The sequence below is a fragment of the Camellia sinensis genome, chromosome 2, assembly GCF_055761805.1.
Source record: "Camellia sinensis isolate YWXY chromosome 2, ASM5576180v1, whole genome shotgun sequence".
Lineage (NCBI taxonomy): Eukaryota > Viridiplantae > Streptophyta > Magnoliopsida > Ericales > Theaceae > Camellia > Camellia sinensis.
Genome location: NC_138962.1, coordinates 79,654,419 through 79,676,828, shown reverse-complemented (window position 1 = coordinate 79,676,828; position 22,410 = coordinate 79,654,419). Strand labels below are relative to the sequence as shown.

Below are 22,410 nucleotides of genomic sequence, written 5' to 3'. Positions count from 1 at the left end.
TGTTGCTCCATCCACCAAGCCAAGGGCATAAGGTTCACCTTTTGGGAATGCATCCTTCGAAAGTTTAAGCAACATCGTGAAAGACTTGCTGCTCCATTCACCAAGGCACTTGATATGCAATAATCGAACAACAAATGAGAGCGTTGAAAACTTGTGACACTCTGGATACAACTCTCTTTCGGCCTCCTTCAATAAACTGAATTTTTTTTTTCTTTAGTTTTCTTATCTGAGCCTAGTTCAATATTAGAACTTCCTGTCTCATTACTAGCAAGATGAACCAAGCTTGGTGGAAGAAGTCCGAACCCCTCATATATCATTTCATTGACTTCATCGCCATCATTTGAATCATTGATATTCTCATTCAATGGCACAGACGCCATTAAATCTTCCCCGTGAAAAATCCATCTGGAGTAGCTTGGAAGAAATCCATTGACCATTAAATGTTCCCTCAAAAGGTCTTTCTTTACTAGTTTGACATTCCGACACCGTTTACATGGACATGTGACTTCATTTGATAGAGGATTATTTTGGCATGCAAGTTTAAAAAATTCCTTAACCCCTTCTATATATTCTGGATGCAACCTATGCTGATTTATCCAACTTTTATCCATCTGATTTCATCTTACACTACAAATGTCACTGCCAAATCAACAAAATTCAAAATTATCATTCCATTTTAATTATTCTTAACCTCAATTAAGTAACTTATGATGCATGCGACATGACACCATTCACCTCTAACTCTTCTCTAATAGGTTGGTTCATCATACTTTCCTATTCAAGAATGCACAGTCTATATTGTAAAAAGTAGCTCATACCACTCTATCCATCTCTAACGAAATTTCGGCAGCATCTCCCCATGGTTCTCCAAGTACACTACATAGACTGTGTGTATTGCTACAACTTGTCTAGTATGCACTCAGAGAACATGAGGAGCTACTACACGAAATCTCTATGAGATGGACTACATTTAAGCAGTAGAACTACTAATACAACATAGACTTGTGCTCCTAAATTGTCCAAACTGGACAATCCAAGAAGAGCCTCATCAAAGATGACTAGGTATCTCTAATGAAGATTCTTGGACTACGGCTATTTATGCATGCATGGATAATTACTTGCTAAATTAACAACTGTCATGATTTTTGCATCCCGGTGGTGCAACCTGAATCATCACTATCAAGCATACTAGAAGCATTTCTAGCATGAAGCATATTAATGAAGAAACTAAAAGTTTCTACAATGCTCTTGATAGATTATGATATAGAATTGCATCAACATGACTAGGTATCTCTAATGAAGATTCTACAAGAACAACCAGATTATCCTGATTGATCACAAAGTAAAAAATTCCATGATTGTAGTTGATAGCACATTACATGACTGTAGAGGTATCCTATTTTTCTTACTACAATCATCTTCAAAATTGGTATCTGAGTGTTGCATTAGTCGAAAAAATTATGAACATCTGTTTTGCGTTTCCAATAAATTAACCCAACAAATAAAAGATGACACTTTGATTTTGGGAATAGGCCAGACTCTTAAACAAATTAGCAATTAAAATTTACCAAGTGGATTAATCTATTTAATTAGCCAATTCTAATTAATCAATCAATCATATAATGACATCCACACAATAATGCAGTAAATCATAACAAGATAATAGACAGAGTGACATACATGGAAAATCTTTAGGAACAACTATCATCACTAATGCCTAAAAATTGAATCACTTAAGCAAAAATACTTTTCCCACTCTGAAGACACCAAGAAATTGTTTATGCCAGACATAGAGGGAGCCTCTTGATTCTTAGATTACGTAATAAAAGGTCCTCCCATCAAAGGAAGGTTCATGAGACCCAAGTCATCAATCAAGATGAAAAAAATTATCACAAATCTGGAGATATGCACACCAAGCAACCTCCCTGAAGGAAAGCGAATGATATTAGAATCACCCCCTAAACACCAAGAGAAATCCCATCTAAGTGCAACAACCGCCAATTCATCAAACATCTCTATTAAATTGGTGAAAAATGGTTTTCAAAGGTGAAAATGGAGAGGAATAATCAAGCCTGATCAAGGAACCCTTCCCTTTGTATTTCTTCTGTATTTAATTAGTTGATGGGGGGTAGGAAAGAGTAAAGAACAAGGGAGGTTTTGATACTTAGGGAGACTTCTACCTAGCATGTCCAGGATCATCTATTTATTTCAATTTTTGTGTAAAAACTAGCCATTCATGGGAAGATATGTGGCCAGTTCTAAAAACTTCTCATAATAAATGGTCTTTGTGGCTTAAACATTGTTATGAAGTTGTGCCTGAATCATTTGTGCTGGTTTTATACCTTAGTCAGGCTAATTCCTCAAGTGTCCATGTCTAAATCTTGTTGCCTATCTTTTAAGTGTCCAATTAGTGGACATTGCAAAAGGGTTATCTCCATAAACAACCCTATAATTTAGTTAGATCATTAAACTTCTTCCTTATCTAGCCGTTGATGACTATTTATTCTGTGTTCATCATACACATTACAACAATGATCTTGGAAATATTAAAATCTAAAAACAGACAACAAATTGCCAACAATTTAACCACACCATAGTTTACTAGTGTATTTCCAGGCTATCAAAACAGCATAGTTTGTCCAACAAGTGAATTACAAAAACCAATTAGAGACCATAAACAAGTACAAAACTTCAATTTGTGTACCTTCCAAACCATCAAACAATTCAGTACCAGCCTGGTTAGAAGAACGAAATTGTATACAATGCTAAAATCATAAATAATCTAAAGAACTAGAACAACAAGATCATCACAAATTATATAAACTAGTTTTTTTTTTTTTTTTTTTTTTTTTTTTAACTAAAGAATGAAAAAATTACAAAGTTAATCAACAGATTTGACAATGAGAAAGTAGAGAATGAAAAATGTACCTGATATAAGAGCAAGAGAGATAAGCTAGAATAGATCGATTTTGGATTTTGGATCTGCGATTTGATAAAGAACAGATCGATTTGATGAAGAACAGAGTTAATCAGCAGATTTGACAATGAGAAAGTAGAGAATGAAAAATGTACCTGATATAAAAGCAAGAGAGATCAGCTAGAACAGGTCGATTTGGATTTTGGATTTGCGATTTGATAAAGAACAGATCGAGTTTGAGTTCGATGAAGAACAGCTAGAGCAAAGCCCTCGAGCGATAGAGATCGAAGAAGAATAGCTAGAGAGTTTGATTGCGAGTGACAGAAATCGATGAGGCACAAACCATCGAGGGTTTTGGATTTGCAATCGAGCAAATCGAGGGTTGAGATTGAGAAATTGAGTGAGCGAGCGAGAGTGTGTGTGTTTGAAATTGAGCGAGAGAGAGCTTCAAATCGAGGGTTTTGGAAGAAAGGGAGACTGAGTTGTGGTAGAGACTAAGAAAGAGAAACTGAGTTCAAAGAGACGAAAGTTTTGACGGTCAATACATTGACCCAATACGGCGCTGTTTAATTGAGATCAGACACAACGTTTTTCGAAAACGTTGTGTTTCATTAATTTATAGTGGCGTTTCCCTAAACGCCATAAAAAAAACGTTGCAGTAGGCCATTTTTCCTATAGTGCAACATAGTTAATCAACATAAAATAAGTTGTGTGATGACTTTACCCTTCAAATAGAGAAACAATGTCTTCAATTATCCTTATTTGGAACGAGATTCCAAATTCAGGGTTAAATGTATCACAATTGAAAGGTTAATGACTAAAGTAATACAAGTTCCAAACTCCTGGGACTGTTAGTATAATTCACGAAAAAAAAATAATAATATTACATACATGGAGCTCTACAATTACTCTTGACAATCATACAACTCATACCTCTTAATGAAATTTGAAGTTAATTTTTTATTATTATTTTTTTAAATGGTGTGCCCTAATTCAACAAAATTTATACTTACCGAGAGATTTTGGGTAGTACAAATCCATCAAAAGGCGAAGGACAAAATCAAACAAATCAAATAAAAAATTGGACAATTCTTACACAAATTCTAGATTCAAGATACAGTTTTGGGGAATGTAGTTCCTAACTCGTATACATATTGAATAATTGACATCACAGAATTGGCGTATGATTTCACAAAAAATTGAACATCTGTGGCTGAGGAGTTGAAATTGAAGGTACAAAAAACACCAAAACTTCATGGAATCTATTATTGTGGACTAGTACTTTTATTTTCCCACACATAATCTTATGGGGACTTTTAAGTTAACTAAAATGTGCCTTGTACACATTGTTCCAAGGTCTGCTCTATTAGACTATTAGAGTGAAACCATCCACATTGATTATTCACACCACCTGAAAAGTGTATGCAACACAAGAACAATCATATTTGTTGGCAATAAATGAAAAATATGATTTAAACTTATTTTAAATATGAGTCACCATATAATTTAAAAGTTGAATCCGAACTATACACATTGGCTTTCTGGGTATTTTTTTATATCTAAATTCTTGGCCCTAATACTACTAACAAAAGACAAGCAGAAATGCTACTGAATATAGAAATGAAAAATGAATGGACATACCTTTTTTTATCAACAAAAAATATTTATGGATGAAATCAATGATACAAAGTACAGAGAAAAAAAATCAATAAAAAAGGACAGGTGCACAAAGTATCATAGCTAAACTAAACGATCCTAACTAAATTGGCACCAAAAGACAAGCCCCGATGTGCAAAGCACATAGTGAGAAACCAACAATAAAGAAACCAAAATGAAAAAAAAAAAAAAAAAACAAAGCAAAACAAAAAGCCCAAGCCATAACATGTGAAGCACCTGCAAGCATCCACATCATGACTATCATTATCAATCAACAAACAAAAGCAGCAGCAAAACAGAGCAGCCTCAGCTAAAAATGAATAGACATATAGATTGTGTTTCGATCAAAATTTGATGAGGGATTTGTGGAGCAATGGGAAAAAATAATTGAGAAGTAAATGATTTTGTACATAGAAAGGAATAAAGGAAATTCACTTTTCCCTTCCTAATTTCTTCAAGTTTTCTCTTCAATTTTTTCTTTTTCAAATTTTCACTCAAATTATTGATCCAAACATAGTCACAATCTCTTCATCTATTTCTAATTAATAATCGCTCCCCCTTTCTCATATCACTATATATACACAATGGAAATGAAAAAGAAATGAAAAGGCATATATGATATAGTTGTACTTTCTAATATGAGCACTTTTCTTCTTCTTTCCACACCCACCCAACCCCCCCCCCCCCCCCCCCCCCCCCCCCCCCCCCCCCTTTTTTCTTTTGTTGCAATTAGCTATTTCTGATATGAGTTATGTTTCTATCCTTCATTCTTGTCATGCAATGGACTAGAAGAGGGGAGGCGGTGCTCATGTAGCCATGCATCCTGATCCTCCAGATAATCATCATCATTATCAGATACATTTTTGGATGGATTAGATCTACTGTAAATCGCGTATAGCACCAGCTGAGTTGCTCCAAGAAGAAATCCAATTGCATTTGGTACCTATATGAGATGCACACCATCCCAAACACCATGTCAACTTAAATTGAAGTTATGAACTTTAATTCATTTCGTTCAGAATACAACAAACACTTATAAAGAAGGGCAAATTATAGTCCCCGTAATTTACATTTTTTTCATTTTGGTGCCTATTGTTTCAATTTACTCAATTTTGTCCCTTAATTTTATGGATTGTGTCATATTAGTCCAATAAATAACGGTAATTAAGTTTGATGGACGGATAATCATATGATGTTTCAATTTGGTCCCTTTAGTTTACAGGATGTGTCAATTTGATCCCTGTTATTTTGATTTTCCTATAAACTACAGGGACCAAATTAATTTTCCATCGATGTATCCAAGCAATCCAATCCAATCCAACATTATTTGACATTGTATGGATGGATTTTTTTTTTTGATAACTCAGGGTGTCCGAGCCAGCTTGCGCGCACCTCGACTAATCCCTGGGGACCAATCCCACCGTCCACTAGCGGGGGCCCATTTAAAACCAAAGCAAAGCTCTGTATGGACTAACCCAACACGAGGATTGATAGCACCTAAGAGGTTTTGAACTTGAGACCTAGAGAGGAGCAAACTCCTAAGTCCCAAGCTATACTACTAAGCCTACACGAGGATGAATCTTTAGATTATATGTGAGACGAATCTCTAATACTCTTCTATTCTATATATGCAGTCTGGATGCATATTAAGGTGAGAAAGAGAAAGAGATAAATAAACTCAAGGCAAAGACTTGTTCCAAGGGATCATATAAGATCTAGCTCTATTAGAATTTTAAAGAAATCCGATTCAATACTTCAAGGCTATATAAATTATTGTGTCTAGAAAATAGAAAAATGTGGTTAGTGGGATGTGGTGGGAAGATGGGAAAAACGTGGATGCCTTGATTCTGGTAAAGGTGAAGATTGAGGAAAGTGTGAGATAGTTGGGGATCAAATGTGTGAAAAAGAATAGAAGTTTAGTGGGATGTGACAGAAAGAAGCGGAAATTGTGGCTATTTTGAGGTGAAATAAGATGGAGATGGAGGAGAGAGAAAAAGGTAGTGGGGAGGAACTTATACAGGTGTTTTAACAATATTGTCGTATAAATATTGAGTATTTATTAGGTGCGAATGTGTACTGATATAATTATACGTGTACCGGATACGTCACATACGGTCTCTGGAAAAGTTGGATATCCCATGGGTATGCGGTAGGTACTCCGCAATAGCTAATTTATTTTTTATTTTTTTATTATGTTTTCAAAAGTTGAAATTAATTTGATGCAAGTCTACAGCCTTATTTTTCTTTAATCATCTTCAAAAAATTTAAGTAATTTGGAACCATTAACTATTTACACTGTTATTGAGTACTTTTACCTTCTTCTACTTATTGTTATATACTTAGTAAATATTAGAATTATATAAAAAAAAAATTGATTTTTATAGAAATATGGAAAATTATATTGATGTTCATTGTTACTTTCATAATATTGATGCTTTTAAATTGTTATTTGAATATTTGAAAATTATATACTAAGAATTCACAACTTATTGTCTTGATAGTTATGAATATGAGTTCATCAGGTTCATGATTTTTCTTTAGTATTGTGTTGGTATAGTTGAATATTGATTTATTTTTGATTTTATATTTTCTCTTCATTCATAGCTATTGTTTTGAACTTTAATTTGTATAAATTTAAATAAATAAATAAATATTTGCCATACTCTAATCGTATATGTAACTGATTTTTTATAAATTTTAACGTATTGACATACCTATATCATATCCGTATTCGTACCTGTACCAACGCCAGTGCTTCATAAGTTGTGAAGGTGAAGGCCATTTGAATGTTTTATATAAATAAGGCCATTTTGATTACTGCTAGGTGCAAATATGTTTGAGTGCAATAGTGAAAGAATGAGGCGAAGGTTGAAGAAGGGCGTAGTGGATCCGTGTGGCTCAATCTGGTGTGGTGGGCTAGTCGTTTGTGTAGTTAATATCTTCTTAACTCCTTTTGTTATTTTCATTTTTTGTTTTTGGTTTTAATTTATAATTTATAAAAAAATTTGAAGTTAAGGAATTAGTTGTGTGGATGCAGGTTGAAGTAGTAAGAGAGGTATCTGCTGGGGTAAAGGGCTGAGCTGCTGTGGAGTAAGTTTTGCTGCTGGTGTAAGGTCTGATGTTGTACGGTCTAAAGTCTGGTGTAAGGTCAGTATGATTGGTTTTGTATTGTCTAAGGTCTGGTGTAAGGTCTAATGTTGGTTCTGTTGTTATGTTTTTTGGTTTTCTCTCTTTCCTTTGGTTCCTTTTGATTGGTTTTTCACCAATCTTGGGTCAAGCGCTTGTAAATGATTGTACTTCCTTGCAGTATCAACCTAGTTCGGATTGTTAAGGTTAGCATTGATATTCTTTGCACTTTCTTCTTTGTTGATATAAGTTTTTGCATGTATTGCTTTCTTCATCAATAAAATTTCATTTATTTTGCTAATCAAAAAGTAGTAAGAGAATTTATACATTTTTATGACTCTCTTTGTGCATTCTATTTCCTTATACTCTTAAATTTTTATTTTTAATGAATTTTTCTTTGCGAATCAAAAAATTTATAAAAAAAAAAAAAAAATAGTGTAGTTCATTTTCTATCAATTTATACTTTTTAAATAATTTGTAATCTAATATAGTATCAAAACTCAAATTTTAAGAGATTTTAAATGCAAAATCTTTTCATCCGATTATCTTTGTGATTGTATATTTTATTTTGTCCGTATTTTTGTACTTTGTTGGCTCAATTATTTGCCTCTCTCATAATAGTGACTCAAAGTTTTTATAGATTTTAAGCTAAACATTAAAATGAAACTTTATCTAAGAATGGTGATGAGATTTAACTACTTGATTTGTTGTGTCCACAATTTGTGTGCACAGCTGATGTGGAACACCTAGAAAGACAAATTGTATGATCCATGAATAGCCTCCAGAAGGGTTGCAAATAAAAGTTGGCATGCAAATAACATGAATAAATCAATGGACAAATTTTATTTATTTATTTAATTTTTATCTATGTAAATTTGGTTTCTGTAGTTTTAAATTGTATCTATTTTTATCTTTAATTTTTCATATTGTTCAGTTTAATTTAATTGATAATCCATGTTAAAAAAAGATAAAAATCAATAGCAAAATGATTTAGTCAAAAGGGAATAGATTATTTCCAAATTAGACACCGATCTCTTAATCACTTTGAAAAAAATTAATAAACTATTTTTGTCATCTAATTTTAATTCAATATCCATCAATATCTCCATCACATCCAAATGGCCTTCTCTCTCACCCATAAAGCAACACCAATATCACATCAAATACAGCGCAAGGATGACACGCACAAATCGACAAATGGTCCAAATTTTTAATCAACTAGGCTTAGCTTAATTGGCCATTATACTTTCCTTAAGACTTAATCTCAATGAGATCATGGGTTCAATTCCCCTTAAGGGGGTTGAATGAAAGGAGTGCAAACACTTAGGTACTTTGCCATAGATAGGAAGATTTTCTCTTATAGGTGTTACTAATCTAACAACTAACAACTAACATTTGCCGATCAAAAAAAAAAATATACCATCCCCAAACACTCTTTCATTCATTTCCTTTTCACCCTTCCTCTCTCCCACCCAAATCCCCAATTATTGACCCTAACATTTGTTTACTTTCTTTTTTTCCTCCCCAAAACCCACTTTGTCCTTTTAATCCACCAATTCTACTTTTTGTTTGGTTGTATTTTGATGGTCAATTATTTCATTTCCTGCTAGCATTCTTTGAATAGGTAGATTCATTTCTGAGATAGACAAACACAACTAGAGGGAGAGAGTTATTTTGGAAAAACCATATAGAGGTGGAAAGGGTGTTGAAATGCAAAAGTTGTATGAGGGTACACCTACCGAAAATGCGCCAACTTCAAGATGACTCTTAACCCCACAAGGTTCTAAGACAAAACTTAACTTGAATCTTAGTTGAGAACGGCTATGATCTATATTTCACACCACGCATGATTCCAACAAAATATTTTATCTTGCACTCTAAATACTAGCCATGTGACCAACTAAAATTAACTATACCTTATCACAGTGGAGTCTTGCATGATCAACACTAATGTCAACAAAATATGCCCACTAATTCAAGTGCCAAAGATTGATTGTGGTGTATATTTAGCATGAACTAGTGCTTGTTATCATAATTATGAGTTATAATTTCGCTTTCACGTGGGCTACTTTGTATGGCTTTAGCTCTGCCTTCCTCTCAATTAAAAATGGAGATATATATGTTTCTGGTTAGTACAGTTAAATTATTATAGTAAGTTGATATCACTTTAATTATTATTTGAATTTAAGGTGGGTCTGATAGAACTATATTACTATAATAGGCTTGCGCCTCTCCACTGATTAAAATTTGAGATCTCACCTAATACAATTTATTTTTGGGATCAGCAATTTTTATATGTAGCCAATTTTTTATGTCAATGTGAAAAGGGGTCCTAATCATATATTATTTCTGGGACCAATATTTAAGATATGTAGCCAATTTTTAATTTAATTATAAAATTGGGTCTTGCTAATTTCTGCTAGCACCTCATTTCTTAATTACCATCAAGTCACTAAGATTTTAAGTTGAAAGATGTGTATTTTATCTCTAATTATGGAGAATGAAAAATCTAAAACCTCCGAGATTTTAATTTTCTGATTATGTTTCAATTTAAAATAATAAATAATACTGACCGTCAAACAATCAAGACAAATTGGCACAACGATTTAACATGAAAAAATCACAATTAGAGCGCCTCCAATTGTGATAAAAAAAACCATGGGCAAAAGTCATAAAATAATTCACTAAGAAGACAAAAATGAATTACACAAGTTTACCCTCAACTACCTAGCAAATCCACGCCCAGATTGAACCGACCTCTATGTGCCTCTTGCACTACCGTCTACACCTTGGAATTGTGTTGCCCAACGCTGAATCCACAACGCCGATGTTGAATCCACGGCAATGAGGCACTCCGGAATCCACCAAAACTTCATACCCAAGTTTCCCGGAATCCACCGAAAAATAATTCTCTTTTTTGTGAATAAACGAAAACAAACAAACCGTCGATGATGTTGATATGAAGTTCGTGGATCCATTAATCACTCTTAAACCGTCAAAGAAACACTCATAAAGCACTATCCAATATAAAACACTTTGTCTCTTGCTCCTCTCTGAAAATCTGGATGGCCTCAATCCTAAAAACTACAAACTGCGCACTTTATAGTAAACTGAATCGTGAAAACCGCTCGAATACACATTTCACCGCTTGAGCGGTGTGAGTAAAGGCGGTGCAAAACATATAGGCTAACCACTCGAGCGACTACTTCATCGTTCGAGCAAACTCATTAAAACACGTGCCCATCACTCGAGCCAAGTGTGACGATCCCACTACGTATAATAATTAGCATTTAATTAATTAAGGAGATTTGAATTTCAGTTGTTCCTTAGTCTGGTTCAATTTGCGATTTATGGGTGTTAGAATAGTAGAGAGAGTGAGAAAATAATATGTATTGTATATATTCAATGTGAACAATACAAAATGAGAAGCCTGTATATATAGGCCAAGAAACCTAGGTGTATAGGAAACCTAGGTGTACAAGAATATAAGAGTCCTAAGAATAATAGGAATAGATAACAAGAGTCCTAAGTATGATAGATAACAACTAACAATGGGAATTATTCGGTCTAATTCGTATACGATTTGATTAAAGATTTATGTTGGAATTAGCAATTGAAAGTCTACATGACTTAAGAAAGTGAACTTGATAAGTTGAATCGGTTGAATTTCGAGCATTAAACTAATATGAGAGTTTAAATAAATATTTGATTAAATTCAGTAACATTATGATTCGATCAATTGGGTTTGAATTGGAATTAATTAAATTATAAGGTGATGATGCGGATTGAGAACTAAGATTATCATGAATTACATTTATTTATGAGGTGTTCAATTAAATATGTAATTTATTGATGGATATTTTGAACTTGATCTGAAATTGAAGGCTTTAAAATTTTTGAAAAACCAAAATTGATAATGGTAAGAAGTTTAATTTGATATTTGGAGCCTTTTGGGAGTTTGATTAAAAATCTAATTCATATTGATAAATGTAAATATAATTAATTGGGCTCTAATGGAAGTCAATTCAACTAATTAAATTATGTGGGATTTATGATTAGTTATGATTAATTTAATTATGTGTTAATCAAGATTTGTTAAGACTAGGTGTTGCTCAATTAAATTAATCCTAAACATAAATTGAATTATGAAAGAATCTAGAATCGAAGATGCATGCGGGTGTGGGTTTATTGAGCAATTTTGTGGGTGTGCTGAGAATTATATTGTGTTTATATGTTAAGAGTTAAAGAGTTGAAGTCGTTTTTGCTTTGTGCTGAAACAGCCGAGAGAGAGAGAGAGAGAGAGAGAGAGAGAGTTATTGATTTGTGCTGAGAACCCAAGTGAAGAACCCAAGAAAAAGAAGAAACAAGGGAGGAAAAGCAAAGAAAAGTGAAGAATTAAAGGGGAGTTCAAAAATTTATCAAAGGTTCATCAACTAGAAGATTTTAGGTAAGAAATTAAAGTTTAGATTTTGTTGATGAGTTATCTAAAAGTTGAAATTAAGAAACAATTGGGTTCAATTTCATGTAATTGGACAAAAATAATGGAAGGATGAAGTAATTCGAAGATTAATTATATAAATTGATAGGAATTGGGTTTTGGATGTTAAATTAAGTTAGGTTGAAAAATATGAGTTATGATTCTTTAAATTTGTTAAGTTTGGGTTCCATTTTGAGAATTATTCTTGAATTGAGCTCTATAAATTACATGCAACAAGAATTGTTATATAAATTACTTTGAAGAAAAGTTTTGAAAATTATGAGTCCATGAAAGTTGAGAGTTTGATCTTTAAATTCAAAAGAAATTTTGATTTAATTGGGTTGAAGATTGATCATGACTCATTTTATTTTCATGTTTTGATGAAATTTTGCATAAGTTTCGAGGCATGAAATTGGGTTTTGAAAGTTTAATTTATGTTTTAGAATTTGTGGGTTTAAAATTGGGTTTGATATGAAGAAAATGAATTAAATTTAAATTTGTATAAATTTAGAATTTGAGAATAAAAGATTGGTTTGATTTTGAATTAAATTTCATACATGCAAATATTTTCCTAAGAGTTTTATAGCTTTAATTCTATGTTTTGTAAAACAAAAGAAGAAAAAATTTGAAATTATTGATTTAGTAGTAATTGATTAAGAAACGAAGTACGAAATCAATCTATTAGGAAAAGAATGATTTAGTAATGAAAGAATATGTGAAATGAGAATCCGATTCATTTGAATAAAGAAAGAATAAGCATAGTAGAACTTCGGATTACTTAAACAGAAAAAGACAAGAGAAGTCAAGTTTGATCAATGAAGTGATATTGTGTTTCAATGTATATATGTTATGTGTTTGTGTCGGTCACGCATTATTGTCTGTCTAATTTGTTTGATCTGCTTCTGGAGCTATCTGTGAGTAACAACCTTGTAAAGATATATTTGCATTATAAGTATTTTCTAAATTATAAAATGCTCTGTTTCTAAAATGATGCTTTCTGACTGATTGAATGATTGTCCAATTTATGAAATGTATTTGTGGCATTCATACCATCTATTACTGTTACTGTTATTATTGCTGAGATCTCTGTCAATTCCAATTTTTGGAACTGCTATTTACTAGATTGATGGTCATCATACATGACTAATTCGGTCTTCTAAGACGTACTGTACTGTTCTACTAATGAATGTACTACGTATAACAATTACGATTTCAATATGATTTGACATGCTACGAGATATTGATTTATTGATGAAATTGACTATTTTAAATTATTGAAAGGACATCATTCAATACCCCTTTATGCTGTTGTTATTCACTAGACTCCAACTCATCGTATTATTTATGTATGTAGGTGATCAGGCGCGTGACTAGGCCTAGAGCTTCTACTTGGACTCTGTCTTGTCAACCAATATATGTGCCTCTCGTGGAGGTTCCAGATATGTCAAATGGTCATAGCTATGTGATTAAAGCTCAAGTTTTTGTTTATTCTGTAATTAGAGCTAAGTCTTTTTTTGTCTTATTTGTCTTATTCTGTAATTAGGGGTAATGTATGATATATGTATATAAAGTTTAAAATTTTTCTATCCCATATATGTCTGCACAACTCAATGGACATTGTATATTTGTTATTTGCTTCTGCTAACCCCTAATAATTTGATTTCTATTTTAGAGGCCTTCGGTAATCTACGAATTACTAGCCGGTTATGATGCTAAACCCATAGGGATAGGTTTGGGTTGTGACATTAAGACTCCAATGCTCGAGCACATATAAGATGCTCTCAGAAGTTAGACGCTCTGTAAAAGTACTGGATGATGCCATTCACCACTCGAGCGGCCAAATAACTTCAACTGCATTTTTTTTTTTTTTTGCTTTGGGGGCGATGCCTTTCGACCCCGCCACAAAGCGCTGCCTCATGGACCCCCGCGAGCTAACTGAGCAGCTCAACCCCTTGTACATAGTAATTAAAGTGACAAACATGAAATGATCAAGATCACAAACTTCTTTACATAAGCACAATTTAGGTTGGATTCGTATCTAAATACTCATAGCTTCACCATAATAATAGAACGAATAAAATTACAACTGAACGGAGTTTTGTCAAACGAGATTGCCAATTATAAAAACCTAACATAAAAGTTATTTGGTGGTTTGGAACATTGCTCTAGGCCACTCATATCAGGATAAGTGTCTTGTTGTCTCCTAAAAAGAGATACAAAAGTGATATGTTATACTATTTTGGCCAAAGAAATTTAATTTGAGGCACAACCTATATTTGTTCCAAGAGAAAAATAGCTGTAAGGGATTGTTTGATTGTGTGGATTATAGCATAGATTAGGATTATTAATCTACAGGACTCACATTCCATTATTTAGTTGTAGTTTTTGTTATCTGTATTAGATTCCAATTGATATTCTATCTAAAAAAATTGGTAAATTTTTAATTCTACAACTAATAATGTAAACAAATATTGTATATATCCACATCCATTATAAAATAAATGTGAACAGTAGAGAATTATTTATTTAAATATCAAACAAGCCCTAAGTGTTTTAAGATATCATGTAGTGTAATGTAATGCAAATAATAAGTTGGGTTAGTTATAATTTTTACCCTTGTAATTTGATCTAAATTTTACTTTAGTTCCTACAATTTCAAACTAAATAATTTGGCTCCTATACTTTAAAGGGCACTAGGTCCATAAATCCAAATTTCAATTTTGTTTGGTAAACAGTGTAGGTGCTGAAATTGTTTGTCCAAAAGGACAAACTCAAGCAAAATGACTAATATGTATATATATATCATATACGTGATTCCAAATCTAACAATCTCTCTCTCTCTTTCACACACACACATACACACACCAATCTCCTCTCTACCCTCTCTCTTTCTGTCTATCTCTCTCTCTCTCTCTCTCTCTCTCTCTCTCCTCTGCCACTCACAACGATATAGACACTCATTTTTGACTAACCTTAAAGACTTCGGTGCCACCAATTGATCACCTAATGATGAATGCACACGCTTGTGAAATGCTTGATTTCTCCAGCAGAAAGCCTCAGATTTGAGCCTCAGAAACCTACAAGCCCTACATCATTTTTGGACCACAACAACTTTTTTTTCAAGCCTGACCACCCAGAGGCCCACAAACCCACTAGTGGCCGGCCGGCCACAAATTAGTGTACGGCCGTCCCTATTAGTGGATAGCCGGCCACTTGTGTCAAAAAAACTAGATCTTTTTGCTAGCTGTCTCCACAAGTGCATGCATTGCATTAGTTGTTTCTGTATGGATATTTCCGAAGTCTAACATGTTTTTCTATATATACTTGACCCCCTCTCATAAAATTAGGTTAGAAAAATTTGGAGAAAGAAAATTCTTAGAAAATATTTTTCTCTCTACCTTGCAACCTATACATACCTTACCTAGACTTCTTAAACAAATTTTTGAGGTCTCTTTGCTGAGGTTCTTGAGCTTGCATCTTAGCACTTGAGGGTGTGAAATTGGTGGTTTATAATTCAAAAGGTCACTCCTTTTCAAAAGGTACAACTCCAAGCTTTTTTCCCCTATTTATGTACCATTATTTATTGTTCTTTTTGTACTGTTTTTCACCTGTGTTTATGGGCTGAAATTTGTGGTTTAAGGCCAATAAAGGGAGAGGGGTTGACCACGCTTCTTTCAACCTTGCTTCCTAGGCTTTTATCCTGGTGTTTCCCATCTATTCATCAACTTTTTTTCAGCTTTTTACCATTAATTTTCAAAGATTTTTAGAGCTAAAAATGTTGCTTTGAGGTCCCAAAAATGGATGGATTAGCCACCCCTTCTTATGCTTATTTACTAGCTCAATTTCTACATTATTGTAGCTACTTTTTCAAGCTTTGCCATGTGAATTTCAATGCTATTTTTGACTATTTTAGGACTGTTTTAGGTTGTTAGTTTCATTTATGCTTTGTATAGTATGCTTGTAGTGTAATTGTCCTCATAGATTTGGTGGTTTAGGCCTTAGCCATCAACCTATTTGAGTTGATAGCATTTATTTCATACTTTTCATACTTGTGTTCATATATAATCATCTCTACACCTTCCCTCCTTTCTTGGCTTTTCATTTCTTTGAGAATTGTTTCAACCGAGTGTTGTTTAAGCTTGAGAAAGGGACCATACAATGCTAAATGGTTTAATCTCTTCAGAAGTTCATTACTAGGGCACTACCTCTCTCTCATGCGCCAAACAACTTCTTGTTTGACACTCTTCTCCATTTAGTGGATTTAACTATCATTTTTTGACTAAAATGACTAAGGAATTGAAAGATATTTAAATGGAGCAATAATTGGGGCTAAATGGAACAAGATAATAAATTTAACTTGGGTTCAATCGGACGTTAATTGAACCCATTGAGTCTTGAGTCATTTCATACTTGTTAGTGATGAAAATGGCTCAAGATTTATGGTCAACCACTTCCCTTGATCAATTCCATGATAGGGAGGAGATTTGTGAGTCTTTCATTGTCATTTATTGAGATTGTATCCCTTGATTCATAAGTCATCGCGCAATGAGTTTGCGTCGATTGATGGCTTGCGCATCAAGTATACCCCTCCTTTGATCTGTTTAATGAGAAGGAGAGGTAGGATCGACATACATCTCCTGGAAATACTTTGTTTCTGCTTTGTTCCTTTTCTGCTGCAGCAGGGCAATACAAACAATAGTGGCCGACCGGCTACCTCTTCTGTATGACCGGCCACCTTTTTTAGCCAGGCAGTGTTCATTTTCCTGCAAAATAGAGCAGAAGTAGTGGCAAAAATAGAGGCATTTTCTGTAGATAGAAAAGTTCTGGCAGCAAAACAGAGGCGTTTCTCGAAGGATAATCACATTGGCAAACATTGTTGTTTAACCGCCGCTTGGGTTTAATTAGTGTTAAATTAATTAGTGAGTTACTTTCCTAGAATTTTGTAATAGCTTAGTTAATTAATCTTGTGTTGTAATTAATAAGTTAATTTTAATCTATGATAATTAGCTGGTATAGTTAATTTATTTCATTTGGTTTGTAATAGCTAGTTAATTTGGTAATTAGCTAGGACATTTATTTGGACCCTTCTGCATGAGGGCAAATATGTAATAATGTGTCTGTTTTCCAACCCCCATTTCTTTCTCCTTTTTATTTACTTGTTTATAATGGATAGTATAGAGCATCATGTTTACTTAGCATTTTCCATGTACAAAGTATCCACTCATCTCGCATGCATAAGGTTCGGTTCATCATTCTAACAGCATTGTCATTTATTACTTGCTTGAATACGCGCGCCATTGTATGCTATCAAAGTGTTGATTTACATAATATATTAAACAACTGAACTTATTAGTTGCTTTTCTGCATGTGTTGCATTAATCATTCGTATATTAGGATTATGCATTTTTCTAACTAGTTTATTCCTTTTGGCTTGCCTTGGAGTGCTAGGTGAGCATTTATGGCTTTAGCATATCACATGCGTGTGATTGTTGCCATATTAAAGCATGATTACCATGAGGCTAAGTGCTTAATTGATATAACTCTTGAATGACTGTAGATGAAGGCTAATTGCTTGAATTTGAATAATTTGAGTAATGTACATGTGAGATCACTTTTTCAAGTGATACATATTTAAAACATTTTCAAAACAAACGTGAAATCAAAGAGTTCCAATTTTTGCAAATTTGTCTATACTTGTGTGCGTCACATAGTAAAAATAGCCTAATAATCAGAATAAGAACATATAATGTAAATAAGAATCACATCATGATTAATAGAGGCTGATCTTTGATCAGGCAAGTGGGGTGCTCAATTCATGACCTTCCTCTCTCGTACCTAAGTTCCCGAGATGAGATACTTTGGTGATGACGAATAAGTGGCCTTTGGCACGACTCTCGGGTTTCCTAAATTTTTCAAAAATATTTAGGTGGTGGCTTTGTAATGTGGCAACGTAGTCCATTTTTTGGTATTTTTTATTCAAAATTGTTTTTTCAAAAGATTTGCCGGATTTGGACTCATTTGTGTTTATCTATTTCACATTGCACTAGTGAAATCAGATTTAGAACCACGAGAGTCCGAACTGTAAGGCTATCGTATCCGAAAGAAGCACGAAAAGCAAGCTACAGTTTCTAGCGACTCTGTTGAGGAATCTTGACAACTTGACTCGAACTTCATAATGTGAAATTTTATCTATATATATATATATATATATATGTTCTTTGCATTGCATTTTCATTGGTATGCTTAAGTCACTATGTTTGTCATCTGCTATTCCTAGACAGTTTGCTGGAGGGTTGCCCAAAAGCCTGCCAAAAGGCTGACCGATCATGGGCGCTGCCATGTTGGAAACACAATCCTTGGATCTGGACTACTGCTGTACCGTTTGATCCTCCTTTCACTTCTTGGTGTTAGGTGTGAGAGATATATTAGGTAGTCTTACTGAAGTATCCTCTTTGACCATTTGGCCTAGCTGCATGTAGTAAGCCATAATGACTATTCCAAACTAGGACAAGATGCTCACCCATATACAGGATTTTGTGAAACTACTTACTTGAAATAGTGAAACCCTGGTTCATGCCAAAACTAGGACATGGTAACCTTACTCCCCTCATACAGGTGCTTTGGCTCTCTTTACTTGGTATGTGCTTAATAGTGAAACTGTACAGGGGTGCTTCATATAAGTGGTACAATTGGTATTAGTTTGTGGGGTAGAATTCAACGGGGAGTACATTCATTCAGTTGTGATCATATCTGATGAAATTAGGCTGAGGTGCTGCATGTTTTCTCTTTTTCTAGGTAGTCCTAGAACCATAGCTTCAGAAGGCCCCAATATTTCTCGGGTACTTTGAACTCGTGTTGATAGACTTTGTAAGGTCGGGGACCTAGTTCAGAGGCAGTCAGTGTTTGCTTCACTGTTGCTAGTGGTAAGGCAAAAAATGGCCAGACAAGGCTTACCGGTTCCACTGTTCCGACATTTACCAATTAGATCATCTTCGGTCAGCTCATCCCGAGCATCTACTTCTATCATGGCTCAGCCTTCGACAAATCTAGAGGATTTACTTATCTGTTTTCAGCAAACAGTAGATTCGCTCTAATAGGATATGACCCGACAAACTGAGGTCACTAATAGGTTGCAACAACAACAACAGTAGCCGGTTACGGCTTCTGCTTTTCATGTACCTAACGTGGCTACTTCTATGCTAGGCACCGCTGCCAATACAGCTCAGGATCCATCGAGTGTTCCTATTCCTCTAGTCCAGACCGATCCAATCTCGGTTCTGATGTCTAGAGCTCCAGCCAAGGCACCTTTCGAGTTTGAGTTTGACCCAACTCTACTCAAAGTCAACAAACTTAAAAAACTATTTAAGAAAGCACAGGGGTTTAGCTTCATTAAGGGTATTGAAGATGGATATACTGAATCTGCCGTTACTTTGCTAGAGCGGTTCAAGATGCCACATATTGACCACTCCGATGGCTCTGGAGATCCAATGGTGCATCTTCGCTTGTTTCTTGATATCCTGCGACCAATGGGTTTGACCCGAGTGTAGAAGTTGTCACTATTTGGCGGAATCATGTCTGGAATAGTTGCCATCTGGTATGCTAAATTGGAGGACTTTGTGAAATAGGGATAGCAAGAGTTGGCTAAATCCTTTGTTGCCCAATATTCCTACAATATGTAGATCGAGGTCACAACTCGTGATCTTGAGGCAACGTGTCAGGAACCAAAGGAGGGCTTTTTTGAATTTGTTACTCGATGGAGGGTAAACGTAGTTATGATTGCAAACAAGCCTCCAGAGAAAGAGTAAGTTCATATAATTGTTAGAAATCTACATGAACAATTATTACAAAAAATGGTAGTCCTCCCACTATTCAACTTTAAGGACCTCCATGAAATTGGCGTTCAAATCGAGGATGTCATCAGGCAAGGGATCATTATAGAAGGTAATGAGTCTTTGAGGAAGAATGTTGTTCGCAGTTTCAATGTTACTACTAGTGGTAGCACAGTTGTGAAATGCTCAAAAGTGAACACTGTTACCACTCCCATCAAAAACCATTTTCTTACTAATAGCCAAAAACCAACCACTTCAACTCGGCCCCAAGCCCGAAACTTCCATCCTCTACACGAGTCTCTCTCAAGCCTTGAAAATAATGCTAGAAAAAGGGTACCTAGAGCTCCTAGAACCCCAACCCCTTCCAAATCCTCTTCCACCAAGACATGACCTCGCTAAATACTGTGCATATCATCAATAACATGGTCATGATACAAACCATTGCATCTGTCGTCGTCATAAGATTCAGGATCTTATTGATAAAGAGATCATAGCTCCACCAAAAAGACCTCAGGCTAATACTAACCCATTACCTTCACACCTCAACCTAATCCATACATTACCATCCACCTACAACCCTGGCATGTATATCACCCCGGCCCGTTTACCCAAACCTGAGGTGTTCATTCCAGAAAGCACGCACTTGTGTATGATGGATGCACTTGAACCCCAATCATCTCAAACCCCATCAAATACACCGTAAGCACCAATGGCTGAACCCACTACTTTTGAGCTAATAAGCATGATTGAAGATTTGCAGAGAACTGTTGCAGATTTAGACTTTGAGATTTTGGCTCCATCATCGACCACATCACATGCCAGAAATTTCAGACCAAAAGGCTCCCCAATCTTGGGGCGAGCTACAATTAAAAAGGGGCAACCTAAAGCTATCTCGAGTGTAGGTGATCACATGTCAACAACAAATGGGCCTCGCTTCGATATAGTCACCCTTTCCCTTGGAAAAGCTGAAGCAAGTCGCAAGAACAAGGCCGGGGAAAGTATTGATCCATATGAATATCTTCAATGGGCTATTGAGGCTTTGAAGGTCAAAGGGCTGAACAAACAACAAGTGCTTCTAGTTGTTGCAAAGACTGTGGATGACACTTTTGTCGTTCAGGTTAGGGACATTTTGAATCTAGGAATAAACCATGAAAAAGGGTTGTTGTACTAGGAACTCCCGTTTCAGCTCCAATTCTACACCTGTCTGAGATCTCCAAACCTAGGCAACACCTTCTAAGCCCTCTGTCAATCCTTCCAGGACTGGTAACTGCACCTTCAATCCCCTTTACATGACCTTATCCAAAGCTCTCAAAATCCTCATAGGACAAGGCCATCTCAAACCCCTTGACCCTCAACCTCTCTCTAATCCCCTTCCAGCCAAGTATAATGCTATCAAGTACTTTGCCTTCCATCAACAAACTGGCTATGACACTGACTGTTGTTTTCCTCTTCACCATGAAGTTTAAGATCTGATTGATAACAAGGTCATGACTCCACCGGGTCCTACAAAGTCTATCAGCGCTGGATCGATGAACTTGGAGGATAATGTGACTATGTGATTGGGGATGAACCACCTGCTGATGCTCATTTTACTCCAGATATAGTGGATGTCACACGCTATTTTAGCACTTTGAAAATGATGCTTATTTTACTTTCAAACTTGGGTGTTGAGTCAGTCTTGTTGTGTTAGGGTTAGGTGATTTCAGGCATGTTAACTCGGGCATCACTTCCTTGTTTGTTTTTGTTTGTCTTTTCACTCTTTCTTTTGTGTCTGTTTCTATCATTGAGCAAGTTGAGCCAACAAATCTGAATGAATTGCAGTTATTTTCACCTACTTCTCTGTGCCTTTAAATCATTGCATTGACCAAAAGTTTTGAAAACTATTTCCAAAACTGTGGTGAAAACAAAGGGGGAGGAATTCCTCAGGATTTGCAAAAATTTGATCAACTGAGAGGAAGAGAGGCATGCGCCCTTAATGAATGAAATCATGTTTGTTAATGTGAGTACTGAGGAGGATCCTGGCTTGGGCCAGATTGGTTCTACATTGTCTTCAGAGGAGCACGAAAGATTTCAAAAACATTTTTGCGTGGTCCCATGAAGACATGCCTGGAATTAATCTTAAGATTGTATAGCGTAGGATCACTCTCGGCCTAGAGACTCGACCCATTTGCTTTCAAACCTTGAACTTTCAAGACGATCAACAATCAACCAAAATATGAGGCTTGCATGGTCAGACTGGAAACAGCCTTTGAACTAGGGTCAAGAAGGTCAGATGTGATCAAAGGAAGCTTGCATAGCTGGATGAGAAGCAACCTTGAACTAGGGGAAAAAAAAGGTTAGATACGCTTGAAGATTCCAAAAATAGGTCACTTCTCAAACCAATGGAGATCGGCAAGAAAGCCCAA

The 22,410-nt window shown here is 35.0% G+C and overlaps 1 protein-coding gene and 1 long non-coding RNA gene across 2 annotated transcripts in view; one reads left to right on the top strand and one right to left on the bottom strand.

Annotated features, from left to right (window-relative positions):
• Nucleotides 1–5,315: 5,315 nt before the first annotated feature.
• Nucleotides 5,316–22,410, bottom strand: part of LOC114268332 (bidirectional sugar transporter SWEET17-like) — an 80,560-nt gene continuing 63,465 nt past the window's right edge. The window contains exon 7 of the mRNA XM_082914895.1: nt 5,316–5,516. Within this exon, the coding sequence (XP_082771021.1) occupies nt 5,331–5,516 (186 nt within the window). The 3' untranslated portion in view covers nt 5,316–5,330. The remainder of the gene's footprint in view (nt 5,517–22,410) is intronic.
• LOC114319668 (uncharacterized) lies at nt 11,957–13,765 on the top strand. Its single transcript, XR_003649517.2, has 2 exons — nt 11,957–12,146; nt 13,531–13,765. It is a non-coding gene; the product is annotated as an uncharacterized LOC114319668 (long non-coding RNA).